This window comes from Amblyomma mixtum, chromosome 9, assembly GCF_055824585.1.
Source record: "Amblyomma mixtum isolate Tamu chromosome 9, ASM5582458v1, whole genome shotgun sequence".
NCBI lineage: Eukaryota > Metazoa > Arthropoda > Arachnida > Ixodida > Ixodidae > Amblyomma > Amblyomma mixtum.
This window is the reverse complement of record NC_143020.1, coordinates 104,128,902-104,149,256: the sequence shown is the minus strand read 5'-3', so window position 1 is coordinate 104,149,256 and position 20,355 is coordinate 104,128,902. Positions and strand designations below refer to the sequence as shown.

At 46.2% G+C, this 20,355-nt stretch overlaps 1 protein-coding gene across 5 annotated transcripts in view; it reads right to left on the bottom strand.

Moving 5' to 3' along the window:
- ACC (acetyl-CoA carboxylase) overlaps positions 1-20,355 on the bottom strand; it is an 82,835-nt gene that overhangs the window by 60,649 nt on the left and 1,831 nt on the right. Inside the window, exon 1 of one of the 5 annotated variants that reach the window (XM_089561052.1) lies at positions 17,388-17,708. The exons of 3 other annotated variants lie outside the window; for them this stretch is intronic. In XM_089561052.1, the coding sequence (XP_089417178.1) occupies positions 17,388-17,403 (16 nt within the window). In that variant the 5' untranslated portion in view covers positions 17,404-17,708. Of the gene's footprint in view, positions 1-14,670; positions 14,843-17,387; positions 17,709-20,355 lie in introns of those variants that run through there. One more of the 5 variants, XM_089561049.1, reaches the window with a different exon arrangement.

The window sequence follows — 20,355 nt, the reverse complement described above, 5'->3', positions numbered from 1 at the left end:
TTGCATTCTCAGTTTCTTTTGTTTTTTTTTTTTTTCGTTCAATTCGTTCTTACGCCACCCGTAAAACCCGCGAAATACAAACTTGCTCCTTCACGCATTTGTACGCAGCGTATATACCGCTGAAATATTTACGTCCCGATGTCGACTTTCGTCAACGAAAAATAGCGAAAAATAAACGCGCAGGGGAAATCCCTGCGAATATAAAGTGCCTTGCATCAAGTCAAATTATTTCTTCGTGTACTTTTTCCTCTCTTTCTCTGTATCCCTTGCTCTTATTTAGGATCGCAGAACTCGTTTCGAAGGTCGCTATCTCCGTACGCACATAAGGAAATGCTTACGCATACGAGACGATTAGTGCGGACGCGCGGGGACGCCCGGATATTTAGTATGCAGCAACGAAGCCCTCATAATTACGTTGCCCCGGGCGAGAGGTGTGTATATATTAAAGTGAAAGTCGTAGTATAAGGTCCAAGGACATGCGAAATGAAGTTTAGTACTTTGATTAGTGTATAGTTAGGGTGGCCCATGGTATAGTTTAGTTATAACGCTATTGGCGACGTTATGTGTGTATGTATGTATGTATGTATGTATGTGTGTATGTATGTATGTATGTATGTATGTATGTATGTATGTATGTATGTATGTATGTATGTATGTATGTATGTATGTATGTATGTATGTATGCTTGATTTATTGATTTGATTTGATTTACTGGGGTTTAACGTCCCTAAGGGACTCAGGGTATGAGGGACGCCGTAGTGAAGGGGTTCGGAAATTTCGACCACCTGGGGTTCTTTAACGTGCACTGACATCGCACAGTACACGGGCCTCTAGAATTTCGCCTTCATCGAAATACAGCCGCCGCGGCCGGGATCGAACCGGCGTCTTTCGGGTCAGCAGCCGAGCGCCGTAACCACTAAACCACCGCGGCGGGGCGTATGTATGTATGTATGTATGTATGTATGTATGTATGTATGTATGTATGTATGTATGTATGTATGTATGTATGTATGTATGTATGTATGTATGTATGTATGTATGTATGTATGTATGTATGTATGTATGTATGTATGTATGTATGCTCCAGTTTTTCACCGATCCCGGGCAGTCGAGGCAAGTCCCGGTGTTAAATTATTTATCGAAAAACGCAGACCACCATAAGCTACCCTGTGGTCTGTGCTTGAGCCGAAATAGGTCAGTGGTTTGCGCAGGAGAATTTTGCACAACACAGACAGATAAATACGAACACCCTGTAGTTTGGCAACCGCGGCAATAGCATGGGCGTTGCTTTGCGTTGTCAATGCTAACGTTTTATTCTGTTGTTCGCGCTCGCGTGCAGAACGCATGTTGTGAGCACGTGTTTGACACAGAGTCGTTTCGTCAGGCGGTAAAAGCAGCACATTACGAGCAAAATAGTGGCCCCTAATAAGGCAATCGCGTAGCGATAACCATAGTGCCACGATCGAGAGGTATGCGGCTTCGTCCATGTATGTGTTTACGACGTCGCATTTGGTTCGTGAAACGCTCTGTGGCAAAGCTTTCCATGAAGACAATGAAGAGGAAAAACTGAAATAATGCCATCTCTTACGACTATGCGTGGATGGTGCAGGAGGGATTCCAGCGCGAAAAATATAGCCAAACAATGAATGCGACAAAAGCATAGCGAGTCTCCGTGAGACCTGGGAGTGCTGTATCGAATTGCCGGTTGCAACAAAATGGCCGCGCATGCCTTTATGATTTACCACCGAGTCACGCACGCTTCAATCTTCGGGGCGAAGAACAGGCAGGGTATTTCCCCTTTCAGAAGACACCAGCGTCTCCGAGCTATGTCTGCCTATTCGGCGGAAAATCCCGATAAAGAATGCCTTGAGCCTTATTATAGCAAAGTTGAAGGCGACCAGCAATTACTTTGTTATCGCCATAGCTTCGTTATATCGTGTGTTGACCTAGCTTTCAAAGGAATTCGTCATTTCTACCTTTATATATCCGTTATATCCATTATTTAGTCACAAACCGTTTCGTTATAACGAGGTTAGACTGTGTTGCATCGCCACACAGTGTCAGTCTACATATTACTTTAAGAAATCGCCCGACCTGTACAGTTTCTAGTAGATTTTGGTGGTAAATTTTTAATTACTGTTAAGAATGTGCAAGGGCGTCCAAAACGCACAGTTTCATGTTTGCAGAGCCCTCTACATTTTTTTTGTATGTGTTACACGTTCTTTAATCCGCCAAGCACACTGCATATAGTATATGCCTTGGTGCATGCATGCAGTGAGGACAACAGACCATTGCAGCTGCGCATCGTCTATCGGCTACCCATATATATTTTTTCCATTGTTCGGTGCAAGGGACAAACTCTGATTCCCCGAGCATCGCATCCTGTGTCTTTCTGTGCAACGATATCTCTAATTCAGCGAAGTAATTTGTACCATGAGCCTTCGTCAAACTCGCTACATCAAACGTCGTTCGAGGGTGCAGTTAGTTGACTGATTCGTGCTGGCTTGCAAAGTTCCATAGAAAAACAAAACAAAATAATGATACACGAAAGCCCCATACCCGGAACGAACTAAAAGGGACCTCAAACTCTAGACTGATTGGCGCAGGGCTAGTTGGTGGCGTGACAATCTGAAAAAAGGCGGGAAAGGAAAGGGCCAGGAGTTTAACGTAGTTAAACCGAATAGACGTGCAAAAGCATGTGTTTAGGCTGGTTGGCTGGTTATTTCTGCGTGGGCTGTTGCTATGTTAGGTTTGGTCAAGGTCACCCTCAAGGTCACCCTCTCATTGGCTACAGCTACTGCTGGCGCGACGCACTCCGAGCTTATCCGAGCTTCCTCCTATTGGCTGCAGCTTTTGTGACGCGCCTCCGAACTAATCCGATGTTATCCGAATTACTCCGAGACTTCACACAAGATTTCTGATTAGTGCTTTCGCAGTAAAAAGCATCGCGTTTATTTCGTCCCATCTTTTTCACATCGACTGGATGATCGCATCACCTCAAGTGACACATTCTCACTGACCCCTGACAGCTAACTGGCGCGTAAACACTCCATTATAGTTGGTTCAAAAGGCGATCACATGAGCCCATAGTTGTGACGTCATAGAGTTTTCTTCTGCGGCACAGCAGCCATCAGCAGCTAGTGGCTGCAGGAAAAAAAACCTCTGCCATTGACCCCAAATAGTGCTATCCCGCACCTCACCGATTTATCTTATCTCCCCACTCTCTATGTTTCCCTTACCTCGATGTCCACCCTGTAATCTGTTACAGAGCATCTGTTATCTGTCTCAAGACCATTTTCATTTTTTTCTTCTCTCAGTTCCCCTATAGAATACCCTCAACATGACCTTGTTCCGCAATCTCATTCCGAATCTTCAAGTTAGCGATATTATCATTAACGTTACCCCTGCCAAATTAGCTGTAGTTACGTCACGGCAACCACTACGACCCTGCGGCTCCCGGAAAGGTTCCCGGCACAGATATCGCCGAGAGGACGTCCTTTGGACGACGTCCAGTTCACATCGAGTGCTTCTATAGCCTTCGCTGCTCTCAAAGCGGCGCCAAAACGTACATACGCAGCAGACAGAGCAAGCGAACTCTTTTTCTAAGCTGAGGAGCGCGTTCTCACATCCCGTCAATCGAAGGACGCGCTTCCCGCCATCACGCGACACGGATGACGTTGGAACGGCGACTGCGTTCTTATAGAAGGCCACTAAACAACATATACAGAGTGGACTAATCAGAACTCGGTTAATTCGAACCTCCGGTTTATTCGAATTGAAGCGACCGTTTAGTCAACGTCAAGTACTTTTCAAAACGGCTTCCTCTTTCGGCAACCGATGAGTATGCATTCGCCAGTGTTGACTGAATATACACGATGTTTTAATTTTATTGAATAAAGTAAATTTTATGCATATATCTTGACTATGCAGCGCAATTGAGAAGCGCGGATACAGCAAAGAGCGACAGAAAACTCAAGGTGTGAACTTAGAGTTTTTCATTGCACGCATGTCGACAATATTTCTGCACATTTGAAGTCACTATTATTGAGTTGTAACTGATTATAGTTGTTTTTCAGTTTTTTCTAGTGTACGCACATTTGTGTCAACTTGTTTTATTGTACGTACGGTTAAAAAAATGTCTACTTATCCTTACTATAATTCCTTCCATCATTTCTGGGCCTTTTTAACGTTGTCTATCACCCTTAACACTTTCAGTTCTGGCTGCCGCCACTTGAATGCTTGACGAACACGTTCCTTAGGCCGGCACATACCTCTTTTTTTAATTCCTATTATTTTACATTAATAAAATTCGCTCCATCATTGTCAAGCATTTGCGGGACAAGGCATGACAAGAGACAAATGTGGGGGATCGTCGCGATGTAATATGACTGTGACAACTCCTATTTAAAAGATGATTCTCTTCTGTCACATACACTTTTTAAGTTTCGGTTCTTCTTTTCGGGAAATGGACGCACTTGACATCAACCACGTGATCTCTGACCTTGACACAAATTCTGCCGGTATATGAATGTATAGTTTCTAATTTTAATATGCTATAACGGCTAACAGAGCAACGCTTTTCAGGTTCGCTTGCCTGGGCAGCGTGATATCTTTCTAAAACATACTTGTGAATATTGATCGTTTAACATGCTCTTATTAACATCTAACTGTTAAAATTGAATTTACTGCATCTAATGAAAAAAATTCAGGGGGCACTTTGGCTCTCTAAAGTGCTGCAAGGCGAATGCCTTTCCTGGCGCACTGTTTGACATTGACTGAGACACTGTTTGTGCTGTACTAGTGCTTTATTTGACTACACACTTTGACTACACATTACAACTACACACTTTGGCTGCCTCTTCAGCACGACTCGCTCACTGCTTCGATGAGTTCGGTTGTATCCATGGCTCTGTTCGCAGTGATGAGGTATGTAATGTGGTCACCCACGGACGCCTTGCGCCCCCTGTCGGAGCGGACGACAACTATTTTATTAGTTGTCGTCTGCTCCAAAAGGGGGCGTCAGGCATCCGTGGGTGACCTCTTTACTTCGAATCCTCGCACTCTGACGTCATAACCATTTCGACCAACCGAAAGCGTGACACCTCTGCTGACAAATTCTATCGACAACCATGAAGCATTAAAGGCTTTCGCCTTAAAAAATAGCGAAACTCTCTGTGTGTGCGTGTGTGCGTACATATTGACGTAAAGCTTGGCTGTACTCTTACAATGTTCTGTTCTCTATACCGCCGCAGGCACTTCTTTTGCTTTCTCCGTTCACCACGTACGCTGGACAAATTAATGTCACTATCGCTGTATGCAAATGCGTTCAGATCGCTCTTCGAAAAACTGCGACCACCCGCGATTGCTTCACGATACTTGAAACTACTCGTGGCGGCGGAAAATTCCCGGTCATCTTTTGAACATGAGTGCGGTCAAGAGAGAAGGACATTCTGGTCCCAATTAACAGCAAGAGTGCTTGTTATTATTAATAGCAGTCGCGTACTTGTCTTAAGGGGTACAAGTTAGCTCCTAATAAACAGCTATAGTTTGGAGCTCTTGAGTGACTCCGCCCCAGGTGGTCGCAATTATCCGGAGCCTTCCACTACGGCGTCCCTCATAGCCTGAGTCCCTTTGGGATGTTAAACCTTATAAACAACAACAACAACAACAAAAAAACTGAACGCTTCTGACTGTAGAAGAAATTGTAATAGCAAAAAAAAAAGAGAAATATGCAAGGCTCCCGATGAGAGTCTGCGGATATATTGGTTTGGTTTTTTGGTTTCTTGGGGTTTAACGTCCCAAGGCGACTAAGGCTATGAGGGACGCCGTAGTGAAGGCTCCGGAAATTTCGACCATCTGGGGTTCTTCATTAATGTGAACTGACGTCGCACAGCACACGGGCCTCTACAATTTCGCCTTCATCGAAATTCAACAGCCGCGGCCGGGAACGAACCCACATCTTTCGGGTCAGGAGATGAGCGCCGTAACCACTGAGCCACCGCGACGGGTTATATTGATTTATAGTGAAATCTTACAATATATGAAAAAAAATTTGCGTTACACTCTCCTTCCCGTTCAAAAATGCTTTCATCCAGAATTGTTGGGTATGCCAATAAAATCAAATCACCACCATAAATTCTTCATCGCTATAGCTGTGCACAGGTTGTCGTATATGTTCGGCTCGTTGTAACTGCACCACCACTATTTACCTCTAAGCCTGTCTCCTTGCTCACCTCATTCCCACGAGTCAATTAAACAACCACCTCGAATACTCCACTCACTCATCAGCCAACCGGTCGAGCATTCCACTCACATTCATCTGTTCGAGAAGCATCTTCTGACCATTTCGTCCGCTCACGTGGCGGTTCGAACACACGCACCTCACAGACACAGTCGTCACTGATCCCGCACTGATCCGCACCTACGTCCGCAGGGACAGTTCGTAGAATGTAGCACGGACGGACGAGATCGGTACAGCACAGCTGGATTTGAGCCGCACTTGTTTTCAGCAGGATTAAAAAATAAGTAAAACAACGCCCAAACCTTTCAGGTACAGATCTGCTTGACAGGTAGAAAGCGAATTCCACGCGCTGTTGCTTTTTATCTGCGGCTTTCTCTGTGCTTAATTGGCTTGGGTGTGCAACCTTTATATAAATTTTTGTCGCTATACTGCGACCGGTATTATTTTATTGTTAAAATCGTACGCTACTTGAGCATGTTTGCTATGATCTTTTTTCTTGAAAATCGTTTGTTTTTCTGGTATCAATTCTTTGCGGATGTTCTTCGTGCCATGTGTACAAGTGAATTTTGCTTTTCAGAGCTCTCATTCTCAACGATACCCCTGTATCCCGCCGCTATAACTTTCTCTTTTGCTGCTGTTCTTGCTTTTATATTGTCTGCCATCTCTTTATGTAATATATATATATATATATATATATATATATATATATATATATATATTGTTTATTTTCACATCTGTGCTGCCGTGGTTGTTCCTGCACACGTTAAACTATGACAGACAGACAGACAGATGAACGGACAGACAGACAGACGGACGGACGGACGGACAGATAGACAGACAGACGGACGGACGGACAGACAGACAAACAGACATACAGACACAGACAGGTAGGCAGACAGACAGACAGACAGGTAGGCAGGCAGACAGACAGACAGGCAGACAGACAGACAGACAGACAGACAGACTGCAGACAGACGGACGGACAGGCAGGCAGGCAGGCAGGCAGGCAGAGAGAAAGACGGACGGACGGACAGGCAGACAGGCAGACAGACAGGCAGAGAGAAAGACAGACAGACTGCAGACAGACGGACGGACAGACAGACAGACTGCAGACAGACGGACGGACGGACAGACAGACTGCAGACAGACGGACGGACGGACAGACAGACAGACAGACATACAGAGAGAAAGACAGACAGACGGACGGACGGACGGACGGACGGACAGACAGACAGACAGACAGGCAGGCAGGCAGGCAGGCAGGCAGGCAGGCAGATAGACATACAGACAGACAGACAGGCAGGCAGGCAGGCAGGCAGGCAGACAGACAGACAGACAGACAGACGACAGACAGACAGACAGACAGAAAGAAAGACAGACTGCAGACAGACGGACGGACGGACGGACGGACAGACCGACAGACAGACAGACAGACGGACGGACAGACAGACAGAGAGACAGACAGACGGACGGACGGACAGACAGACAGGCAGGCAGGCAGACAGAGAGACAGACAGGCAGACAGACATATATTAGTTTGGGCTTAAAAAAGAAATAAGAAAAAGTGCCCTGCCCACACCGTCAGACAGACAGACAGACAGACAGAGAGAAAGACAGACAGACTGCAGAAAGACAGACGGACGGACAGACATACAGACAGAGAGTTAAGACTGCCATAGAAAACAAATGGGGACCATTTTTGACAACATCCCATCGGCATACCTGATGGGCCCAACATTGGAAATGCACTGGTCCCACAAAGAGCCAGAGTGAAACCATCCATTTGCAGTATTGGACCGATTACCGAAGCTGCTTTTGCAGCAAAAAATAGCAAAAAAATGCAAGCCTGTCGACAGGAGATCAGCTGATTATATGCAGGGTGTCCCAGCTAAAAGTAACCAAGCTTTTAAAAAAGACCAAGTGTCCTAGCCCCGTGAGACCAACTGAGCGTTGTTACCAGTCGCGTCTCCTAGTCTGCGGTATTTTTTTTTATTGTGCAAACGCAATTAATTAGCAGAGACTGATTAGCTAACTTTCTAATTATTGCGTTTAGGAAGAAAGTGTCAATGCAGGAATTGTAGATCCCATAGAAAAATAACCGGTTGCGGTGTTTCCAACCAAGTACCACTGATACAGCTTCTTTTATTTGCCTTAAAAGAAAGCCCGCGAAATACAAAAAGAACCACGTGATAAGGAAGCAGTTTCAGCACTCCCAAACGACCGGTCAAGCAACGACATCTGCTTATGTTTGCAACGCTGCCCCTAACAGGGTTCGGCGTTTTGAGGTGGTGGCGAGATATGCGTCATGAAAAGTAAGCGGGCGCTGCTTTTCAAGGAAGTGAAGCGCGGCTAGCATGCAGCGCTTTTTCACGCGAAACCTCGCCTCGAGTGACAGGCATGTGGCCGTGCCGCCGAACTTGCACCGTCACGCGCTGAAGGAGCGGTCGCCCTAGCGCCCAAGCTAGAGTTGCTGGCGTATATCTCGCAACCATCGCAAAACGCCGAACCCCGTTCGGGACAGCGTTGGAAAGATAAGCGAATGTCGTTGTTTGATCGGTCGTCTGGGAGCGCTGAAACTGCTTCCCTATCACGTGGTTCTTTTTGTATTTCGCGGGCTTTCTTTTAAGGCAAATAAAATAAGCTGTATCAGTGGTACTTGGTTGGAAACACCGCAACCGGTTATTTTTCTATGGGATCTACAATTCCTGCATTGACACTTTCTTCCTAAAGGCAATAATTAAAAAGTTAGCTAATAAGTCTCTGCTAAATAATTACTTTTGTACAATAAAAAAAAATACCGCAGACTAGGACACGCGACTGGCAACAACCCTCAGTTGGTCTCACGGGGCTAGGACACTTCGTCTTTTTTAAAAGCTTGGTTACTTTTAGCTGGGACACCCTGTATATAGATTCCTTACAACATATGAAAAAATAGCGTTCTTAAACTGGTTCCCGTTCAAAAAATGCTTTTCTCCAGAACTGTTGGGGACGTTTCCTCCTCCCGCAGAAGACGTTGTGCTGAATTAAGAGCCGCAGTTTTAAACCACGCCTCCAGCAAAAGGAAGCCGGCGGCTCGTATAGAGTCGACCGACACCGGTCGGCGAGATGTACAAGAAATTACAAGGGATAAAAGCGAAGTCGGTGCGCGCCCATCTTTCGTGCCCTTTTCCTGGCGCCCGGAGTAGCGCGAAAAGGTTCCCATTCTGTCTCGTATTTTCCTGGTCGAGCGTCGCCGGTTTCTGCGAGCGCCAAGGTCGCTCGACCTTGCCGCTGGGTACATGCGCGCAGCGCACGCTATATAAGTTGCCGCGGTCCCAATGTGCGTGCGTAGCACGCCTTACATCCATCACACGATTAGCAGCTTTGCTCACGAGTTCATCAGAGCAATACTCACACTTGCCGTGGCACAAAGCATGGCTTCCGAGATCATCCACTTGCGTGCGGGTGATCTCGGAGGCCATGCACATATCATCATCATGACCATCATCATTATCATCATCATCACCAGCCGAACTGCGCCCACTGCAGGGCAAAGGCCTCTCCCATGCCTCTCCAATTAACCCTGTCCTCTGCCAGCTGCGGCCACCGTATCCCCGCAAACTTCTTAATCTCATCCGCCCACCTAACTTTCCGCCGCTCCCTGCTACACTTGCCTTCCCTTGGAATCCACTCCGTTAGCCTTAAGGGTCAGCGGTTATCTTGCCTTCGCATCACGTGCCCTGCCCAAGCCCACTTCTTCCTCTTTATTTCGACTAGGATGTCATTAACCCCCGTTTGTTCCCTCACCCACTCTGCCCGCTTTTAACGTTACAGCTATCATTTTTCTTTCCATAGCTGGCTGCATTGTCCTTAACACACGGTTTATTACACTCTAAACACGGATACACCTATATGGGAGTAAAAAAGGGAGTAAAAGAGAGTGTGCTAGAGGATATCTTACTCCCTTTTATTCCTTTCTGTTTAGAATGCTTTAGTACCACCGCTCTCCCACATCGCAATGCGAATGCACGATACATGTATTTTAGTGTAGGAGTGGGCGGATGTAGAATTGCTCGAATAGGAATCGAATATGAATAGTTAGGTTCGATTCTCGATTAATGAAGCGTTGACGCATTCTTTAAAGTTAGTATTTTTTTATTTTCATATGCCGTGATACTGAACTTTGTTGAATAGCAGGATTCGGATCAGTAGGGTGAGAACACAGGAAGACAAGGCCAGGAGAGAGCGTCACGTGACGGTTTTGAAGCCTAGTTATAAAAATAAAAGGAAGAAACTCGGCCCCCACGTGAGGGGCTGTGGAGCGTTAGGCCGAGTCTCGGCCATCATGGAGGCATGGAGGAAAAAAAGAACTTAGTAGGGAGCGCCCGGCGGTAACCTTGAGGCCATGTCATAAAAAGTAAAAAGGAGAGAGAGTGCGTCCCCCCACCCCTCCTCATGATCACCCCACGTGATGGCGTGTGGTGATATCCATCACCGCTGCGCGCGCATGCGCGGATTAGCGCGGCAAACTACCGCTACACCAAACTCCTTGCTGTAGACACCCGTGCAATGTGCCGCGCGGACGTGTGCACTAAAACATACCGACACCAAAACATTAGGGACTGACTCGGAGAGAGAAAAACCGAGGGAGGGAACGGCTTCATAAGAACTTGGCTTGCGAAGGTTGGCCGCGTGACATCACGCTCTCTCCTGAGTTTTCTTTTTCATCCATGGGCTCAGGCGAGGCATCAGAGGTTGGTGAACACCTGTGACGTCATCAGCAGCCGTCGCGCAACGCCACAGAAATCCGACCCACGCCCCGCTGGGTACCCGATTCGCCCGCTTTCGTCCCCTTCGGAGTCGGTCCCCACCACGTACCCCTCAATCCAAGTTGAAATATACTCCATGGTGTTCAAACAAGTTTCAATTACTAATCAGGGACTCCGCAACTTTATCTTGAATGGGGGAAAGGGGTGCAAGACTTCAAGTTTGTTATTTATTTATTTAATGTTTTGTTTACATATTTTTGTTTATATTTTTCTTGCTTTGCACTATTTAAAGGTGTACCTGTTAATGCGTGCAAAACTTCAATTGAAACGGGCAGCTTTATAAGACGTACGCACAAGGAGTGATGATCGGGTGCATTAAAAAGTTTGTGCATAGTTTCGTTCAATTCTGCTAATCATGTTCATGGACAGCGGTCAGACAATCAACGACTTCAGTTGGCCCCTGACTAGTTTACGTTAATCAGACGAAATACTTTACGACCAGCTACAAAGCCCCTGTGCGTTACATTAATAAGGTCAGAGAATTGAAGCATTCACCAGAAATCTGATCCGACAGCAACCATTTGGAGACTACAAAGAGGGCCCTCCATCCCCCCCCCCTCCCCCCTCGTTCCTGAGTTCCTGTTACTAATGCATTGAGGACAGTATATGTGCGGTAATCGAACAATAAAAGTGATTCTGTGGTGCAATTTTTTTCGCCGACAACATTCGGACACCCCGGCGTAGTTCTCAAACGGCAGCGAAACAACTTTAAGTGTGGACGGAATGCGTGAAAGTGCTCATAATGAAAATCCTGCATCGCAAGTCCACTAGAATCAATCCATAAAACATCAACGTACTCCTTCTTCGGCGAGGTATACTCGGTGCCGCGTTCAGCGTAGCGGCGTAGTTCAAGGTTGGAATTTCTTGCTCCACACAGGTATCAGTAGTCACACCCGAAGTGTTTCTTTCCTGAGGGGCTACCCTGAGCACGCCTGGGGCGCGACTACTCCGACTCCGCTATTTATCAAAGCCGGCCGTCACCAAGGTCTGCCGCAGAACGCGGCGATGCAGTATCTTACGCTAGCTCACGTAACCCAGAGAAGGAACGTTCTTCAACGTCCGAAGGCGCACTTCGACTGTCACGTACACATCGGGTAACTTAATTTATAATCAACGAACAGGTTTGATGACTCAATATACAATTCAGTTTAGGAACTTCGAAGGGCAACGTAGACGGATACGCGATCAACAGACAAGAAAGGACATGCTCTTCAGTTGACCTTGCTATTGTTGCTATGTCGTAAACTCAGTTAACGTTCCGGCCTCAGTAAACAGAGTTCAGGCTCAGCGTCAATTAATTAACCTCAACTTATTTCCAGTTTCAACTGAGTTTAAGCGTTGAAGTTAAAACTCGAACTCAATACGAACTCACTCCAGCTGAGTTCTTGCTCGATTTAATACGCTTACCTGAATTTCGTAACCTGACTTCATCTGAGTGTAAACTGTGCCGTTTATACGCCGAAGGAGGGCATCATGTACATTGGTTAATGATTTAAATTCATCAATTCATATGCACCAGATTGGTTTATTAGGGCTTAACGTCCGAAAGCGACTCAGGCTATGAGGGACGCCGTAGTGAAGGGCTCCTGAAATTTCGACCACCTGGGGTTCTTTAACGTGCGCTGACATCGCGCAGTACACGTGCCTCTAGAATTTCGCCTCCATCCAAATTCGACCGCCACGACCGGGATCGAACCCGCGTCTTTCGGGCCAGCAGCCGAGCGCCATAACCACTGAGCCACCGCGGCGGGGTATATGCACCAGAGTAATCCTGGAGTATGAAGCACTCTATATAGTGGAGGGCTCCGGACTAGTTTTGGCCGCCTGGTGTTTTCTAACGGCCATCAAACTCTGACTACGAAGGCGGAACGCAAAAGGCAGTCGTGTACTGTGCGATGTCAGCGCACGTTCATTAATCCCATGTGGTCCTAATTAAGCCGGAGCCCTTCACTTTCAGTCATATTATGGTTACGTTGAAGTAGCATGCCTTCCGCGCCCTCTATCGCGCCTAAAGTGGGGAAGGAGTGAACAATGTAGTGAGAGACAATGAACGGGGCTTATACTATAGCTGCTTCCATATGCTAAGTACACCGCTATGCGCACCCGCAACCTCGGGCGTCTGGCTTCAAGAACAAAAGAAAATTAACGGAGAGGGAAGTAACAAGATAATTTGTAAGCAAAGAAAAAAAAATACTTGGCAAGTAGGTCGTGGAAACCGTGCGCCTTGTATGCGCATGAGAATGAAGCAGAGTGTTCGCTGCACAATTGCCTCAACCTGCGTCATTTGAACTCAAACGGCGCGACAGCCAAGGGAACAGCTGCTCATCAAGGACGCCTAATTGCGCTCCGTGCTTCGACTTTCTTTTCTGACAACCTGCTCCGGTATATAGTTGCACGCAGTACTAGGGGAGACAGGCCTGCGGTTCGTCCATCCACTCAGATCAGAGCTTTTTTCTACCCTCTACAGACGCAGCTTTCCGTCCCAATGGACGTTAAAACTCCTATGGACGTCTTACGGACGTCTTGCGGACGTCCACAAGACGTCCAAGAGAGCTCCAGTGCCCATTGAGATGTGACGAGCAAAGGTCATGAGTTCGATCACCACAGGTCGCCTTGTGTATCTTCTTTTCTTTTTCACTTTATCTACATCGGAGCAAAAAGAGAACGCTTGATTTATATGCAAAAGTACTGAGATTCCTTTGCACCCTCACGTATTTTAACGGTAACTAACCTCCTGCTTTTTTAAATATACGAATCAGCCCAGACAACTCAGACGGTCCCGAACAGTCTGGCAGTTAAACCTAATCGACAGTTTGCCAACTCTACTGACACTAAATGGCATCTGAAGCGACGTTGTTGAGTTATTAAGTAAACTGAGTGGAAACACCATTGGGTGTAGCTAACTTTAGTCGCCGAACTGTCGATAGAGCCCCTCTTTTAAGTCGGTTGGAGTTGCCTTCCCATTGACTTTACTAAACAAGGAGTCAATGAAATGCGTTTTGACGCCAGTCGAATTGAGTCGACTTTGCGTTTACAAGCTGTCGACTGCTCGTTGAGTCAAGTTAATAGACAGTCTACTGAGTCACTGAACAGTCAGTTGAGGAGCAACCTAAAACAAAAACCATGGCAAGCGGTCCTCCCAGCATTGCAAGTTGAGTGACCTTGAGTTTAAGTAATCGAATGTTCGTTGAGTCGCCTCAGCTTGACTGAAACTCTACTGAGTTGATTCCACCGTCAGTTAAGGCACGATCCTACCACTGAAGTCATGGTAAGCGGTGCTTTGAAGGCTGCCATAAGCAGTATAGAACTGCGAGTTAACTGACGTTGAGTTTAGAAACAATAATTGATAGTTCGTTGAGCAAAGAAAACTCAACTCAACTTACAATCTATTGAGTTGACTTAACAGTAAGTTTAGAGGCGCGAAAAAAAAAAAAAAACCTTGTAAACCACGCCCTGGAGGCTCTCGCCGCTTCTCCAACGCCTCGGCAAAACTGTGGAGGCTCGGCCACCACTCTATGCGGAAATGAACGCAACTCAGGGCAGAGGAAAACGAAAGCGATGCGAGAGAGGAGGAAATCAACATGGCGACCGGTTATTTAAGAGTGTTGAGGATGGACTCACGGTCCCGCCGCCTACTGGTCGCCCGTCGAACAGTCTTGATTCCCAGCAGGACGAGCACAAAGCGGAAGAAGACTCGAAGCCATGCAAGCATGTTACCCGCGGTGACTGCTATACGGCGTGGCTACTGCTTGGCATGCATGCAGACGACGCGGAATTGGCGCACGCACCGTCGTCTGCGGTCGTCTGCTACGCATATGCGTGCGTCGTCTGCTGCTGGGGCTGCGACGCAATGCGTGTGACGGCTGAATACGAAACTAAGCCGGAAACGGGAGAAGCCGTCTGCGTTCGCGCGAGGCTCAATTTTGCCGCCGGTCTGTAGGAAAAAGGAAAGGTGGTGAAGGTGCACTTTTTTTTTATTTTCTCTTTCTTTTTATTTCGCATTCTCTGCAACGATGCCTCCGTGCTTCCTCGTCCTAGCAGTGATTCCCGCACTGGTGTTCAGAGGAGTTTTTTTTTTTCTTTTTCCTGCTCGGGAACCGATGGCCTACTTAACGAACGTTCGCGACGTTGCCGTTTTGGTGCCTGCGGAAAAGGCCAGTAGTTGGGACTATTTTCTTCGTTGTTTCTTTTGGGTGGAGCTGTTTCGTAACGTATGACGATCAAGCCGTGCGCTATATCACCTTTTTCCTTTCCTTGTCTGTTTCTCGTTTTTCCCCGCCGTGACTGGGGCAGAAGTGGAAGTTCTGAGGCGTTTAACTGGTTTAACTGGTGGTTCAGTGGTTAGCGTGCTCGGCTACTGAGCCGGAGTACCCGGGTTCGAACCCGACCGCGGCGGCCGCGTTAGATGGAGGCGAAACGTAAAAGGCGCCCGTGTACTGTGCGATGTCAGTGAACGTTAAATATTTCCAGGTGGTGGAAATTATTCCGTAGCCCTTCACCACGGCCCCTCTTTCTTCTACTAAATCACTACTAAACTAACTACTAAATCAAGCATGTATTCTTACTTTACAGAAACGCGCCAGACTAGCACGACTAAAATTATTGTTCCAATTAGTTCATAACACATTAAACATAGATACTTCGTTATATATATCTGTAGATGAATCCAGACCATACCGGCATAAGCACCCATTAACCCTTAAAGAGTACGCATTCCGAACCGACTGTTTCAGATATTCATTTTTCCCGCTTGCCATAAAAGAATGGAATAGTTTGAACCCCTCTATTACTACTAATACATCTTTGCAGAAATTTGTAACTTTGGTAGAAGAACAGTTGAGCGATAATTAAATAGATAATTAAATCATAATTATTCAAGTACAACAGACCACTCGTATCACTGCATGTAACAGCATCTTTATGAACATATTACTTACAATGTATAAAATTGCACCCTTTTCTGTGAAAAATATTCTCTCGTTATGTGTTTTATTTTCTGTTATCTGTGTTTTTTTTTCTCACGCTCATGTAATTACTTGAAAATAACGGTGTTTTTAATGTATACCATTCCATTTGTATTCGCTTTGTACCTTCTTACTATATGCCCATCCTGTAAAAATCCCAATGGGATTGACAGTATGTGAAATAAAATAAATAAACTTCCTCCCTTCCATAACGGGCGCGGTTGAGGTGTCCATTGAGAAGTGAGATAGTTACCGCGTCTCATTTTCAGATAACCAATCTTCTTCGGAGCCGTCTCTATGAGATCCAAACTATATAAGTTGAATTCGCTGCAAGACGGCACGGCTGTTGAGTTGAAATTCTGTAGGTTCCTTTGTTAACATGCGCTTCTGGTTGTTCGTGACATTAGAGAGGCCAAACTGTATTGGCGACAGGTGTTCGGAAGTTCGCCAGTAAAAGGTAAAACCTGCCGCTTAATATGAAAATCAATGAACTTAGTAAGCTACATGGCAATCTTCCGAGGTACTGCGGAAACCAATACCTAGCTGTTTTTGAACCATGCGTAGAAAACTTCCAGTGATAGGTCATCGTGGGAGTCATAAAATGTTTCTCTAAAGCGGGGAGCCTTCGATGAAATTTGACGTCATTCATGTATTTCAACGTCTGATGACAATATAGGCGGGTAACTACACTGCCGCGAAGTTCTGCACTAGGTGACACTGTTTACTGCGATATATTCAATGTCTTCAAGAACACGGCAGCTTTCGACACGTTCAGAATTCGATGTAACATGGAGATAGCGGTCCCAGATAGCTCTTGATACAGCAATAAAAGAGTACCCAGCGCGTCACATAACTGTTCATTCAGGCAGTTTGTGTAGCACTTGATTAGTATTTAAACGGCGATTATTCTCCTGGTTCAGGTCGACCGTTACTCGCCGACGTCTGCTCCGGTTGAAAAATCAGTCCCGCCGAAGTTTTCCCTTAGCCCTCTGTGCAGACGGGAAGGCTACCTTCGATTTTCAACAAATATTACCGATGTTCCCTGTAATACGGTACCAGACTGTAAGCACCAATTTTCAGGCAGATCGATGCAGAAGGAAAGAAAAAAATCTGCTGACATGAAGCATAATTGAATCCCCCGGCATACCTCACAAAAAAATAAACGCGAGAAAATTTCTTAAATTATGCGCAAAGCCTTCCGAAAGTACCACATAAAGATTTTCTCAACTTCCGTCGAAAAAAAAATGCGTGATCGTAGAAATATATTTTTTTTTCCGGGAGAGCATGCACTTAAAGCCAATGAACTAGCTCTGTAAAAGATTTCCCACAGGCAGCTAAAGTCTATTAAACTCGATAAATGAAAAGGCTGCTCACCAGTCGATGTCTCCATAATCCAAATTTTCGGTGGACTTCCGTCCGCTCCGCTCAGTAGTTCAGCGATGGTGTCGTGGTATCACATACGTGTAACTGTCGGAGAGCAACCCAGCAGGTAGCTAGTGCGAGCCAGCCCGACACTTTCCTTCACAACTTGGCGCCGATATGCGCGGACAACCTTTTTTTTTTCTTTTTTTTCCCTCTTCAGCGCGGGCAGAAACACTGTCGTCACGACCAGAAGCCAAGACGTCGGAGGCAGTGCTAGCACGCACGTGGGGCTACCCCGCCGCCGTGTTCCGAAGCACGTGTGATGATGAGCTGGTCATCAGTTCTTTCTCTCCCTTTCTACGTTTCCCGGTAGAACGCTTAGTAGCAGCCGTTGGCGTTCTCTCTTTCCAACCACCCTTTCCTCGCACACACCACCACCCCACGGTCATGCGACGTCTGACGACTATTCCCCGAGGCTTCGCTGGCGTCGGCCTTCGGAAGACGGGTGCCGGGAGAGAAGGGTACAGCAATGGCGTCCGTATCGCGTTGATGCAGACGACGAAATGCGGGCGCGCAAAGAGCAGACGACGCGACCGCTACGTGTAGTTGCCAGACCACTTTCGTTTTTACGCCGCCGCGTGATATCTTCTTCTCGTTGTCTGCCCTCCGCCTCTCTCTTTCGCCCCTTTGTTTGCCTCGCTACCCTGGTCTTTCCTCGTCATTTTCATCACGTTTCTTTTTTGTTCTGTACGCGCGCGCGTCGACCTCGGTCAGGCAGACAATGAGGAGTTGTTTTTCATGTTCTCACGGCTTGTTCACGCCGTGTGGCAAGCGTATGATGCCAGTGCGATGACCTTCACAGAAACTGGAAAACGCGCTTTCCGATCGAAGAAGCGGCCCTTGTCAAATGACTTGAGACGTCGACCTTTCTCTGACGTCATTGATTTGGGATCCCAGGAGTACGAAATACTATTGAGGCCAAGACATTTTAATGCGAAACCATTTCTTGCCTCATGAGTGGCGTGAAAAGAATGTCCTCATGAATCCATCATCCAGTAAAGAGTTTAATTGTGATTTTTAATGAATAATAACGATTGAATGGAAAGTTTAAACGGCCGAATTATAAAATAAAAACAAAAGAAGATTGAGAAAATGATAAAACATTTCATAATGATAAAACAAAACAAATTAAATTAAACAAAATAAATAAAAAATACAAATATGGTTAATTACACAGAGGAGGAAACGGTACCCGAAATCCTTTCGCGTTCTGCGCGTGAGGAGACTTAAAAGTGCACCTTTAATTTTGTATTCATGCGGCACCCCCGTAATGCGGTCACCGCACCGGCTGTCTTCGGAGTTGCAACGGCGCCACAAGATCACCGCAAAACCACCACAAAAGGCGGGCGCCAAAAGTCGGAAAAGCGATCGCTTAACAAGCAAAGGAGAAGCCTCTGGAAGCACCGAATCAACGCTACAAGCACGAAAATGTCAATGTTCCGCGCTGTCTTGAAAAGCCCACTGCTAGCGGAAGTGTGACGTCATAGTGCACTGCCAGCACTGACGTATATAGTGTGCTTGTTTGGAGGTGATACACCGGATTTTCCCCACGCCTTGTGTCAGGACAGTTCTTGGCTGTAGTATCAGGCGTCATCATCATCAGCCTGACTACTCCCACTGCAGGGCAAAGGCCTCTCCCATGTCTCTCCAGTTAACCCTGTCCTTCGCCAGTTGCGGCCATCGTATCCCCGCAAACTTCTTAACCTCATCCACCCATCTTACTTTCTGCCGCCCCATGCAACGTTTGCCTTCTCTTGCAAGCCCATTTCTTCTCCTTGATTTCGACTAGGATGTCATTAACCCGGGTTTGTTTCCTCACCCACTCTGCCCTCTTCCTGTCCCTTAACGTTACACCTATCATTTTTCTTTCATAGCTCGCTGCGTTGTCCTTAACTTTAGCTGAACCCTTTTCGTTAGCCTCCACGTTTCTGCCCCATAGGTGAGTACCGCTAAGATAAAGCTGTCGTATCAGGCGTACGAGGAGTTGAATCCGTGCATGCGTCATTATTTGTTGACTGAGCGACTGAGACGCTGCAGGCACAGCGATGACTAAAACGCATTTCTGCATCCGTTGACGAAAGTGGTTTTCACAAATTTTCGTGGTTTTAAATGGCTGAAGAATCGCTATTCTTTACCGTATCCTAGCAAGAGCACGCATGAAAGCGGGAGATATTTTACTGCAGTGCCATTTTTCGAACAATAAAGTCCTGAGACCGAGTACCAAGGCAGACCATTCAGACTAAGCGGGGCTCGGTTTCTCTATAAAGCGCAAACAACATAATAAGCGTTATGAACACAACAGGCAAATCAGCACTGTAGAAGAGACCATACATGAAACCCGGGTAGATACCGATGAAACCCAGGTAGCACCGAGCATTAGAAGAAGTCATAAATTTCTGCAAGTTGCAGTAATGACACATGTTTCATTGAAATGTTATGTTAATGCTAAAGATTAACATATAACCTTATATGTTGTATTGCAAACATTAGGTTAGGGGTCAAACTATACATTATGCTAATGCTGCGCTCTAAATACTGTTTTAATGTACAAACCGTAACCATAAAAAGTTATTACAAATATATTATAAAGGACACACACACACACACACACACACACACACACACACACACACACACACACACACACACACACACACACACACCTGATATGTTGTATTGAAACATTAGGTTAGGGGTCGAACTATACATTATGCTAATGCTGCGCTCTAAATAATGTTTTAATTTCAAACATTAGCCATAAAAAGTTATTACAAATGTATTACAAAGGACGCACACGCACATCAGCATGCTCTAGGCAACTTCATACTTGCATTGCAGTCATGTCAGGTGATCGGCTCGCTTGGCTGTGCCAAAACAATTTCCCGCGCAAGCTCGCACGCCGTATACTTTTCGCGCCGAC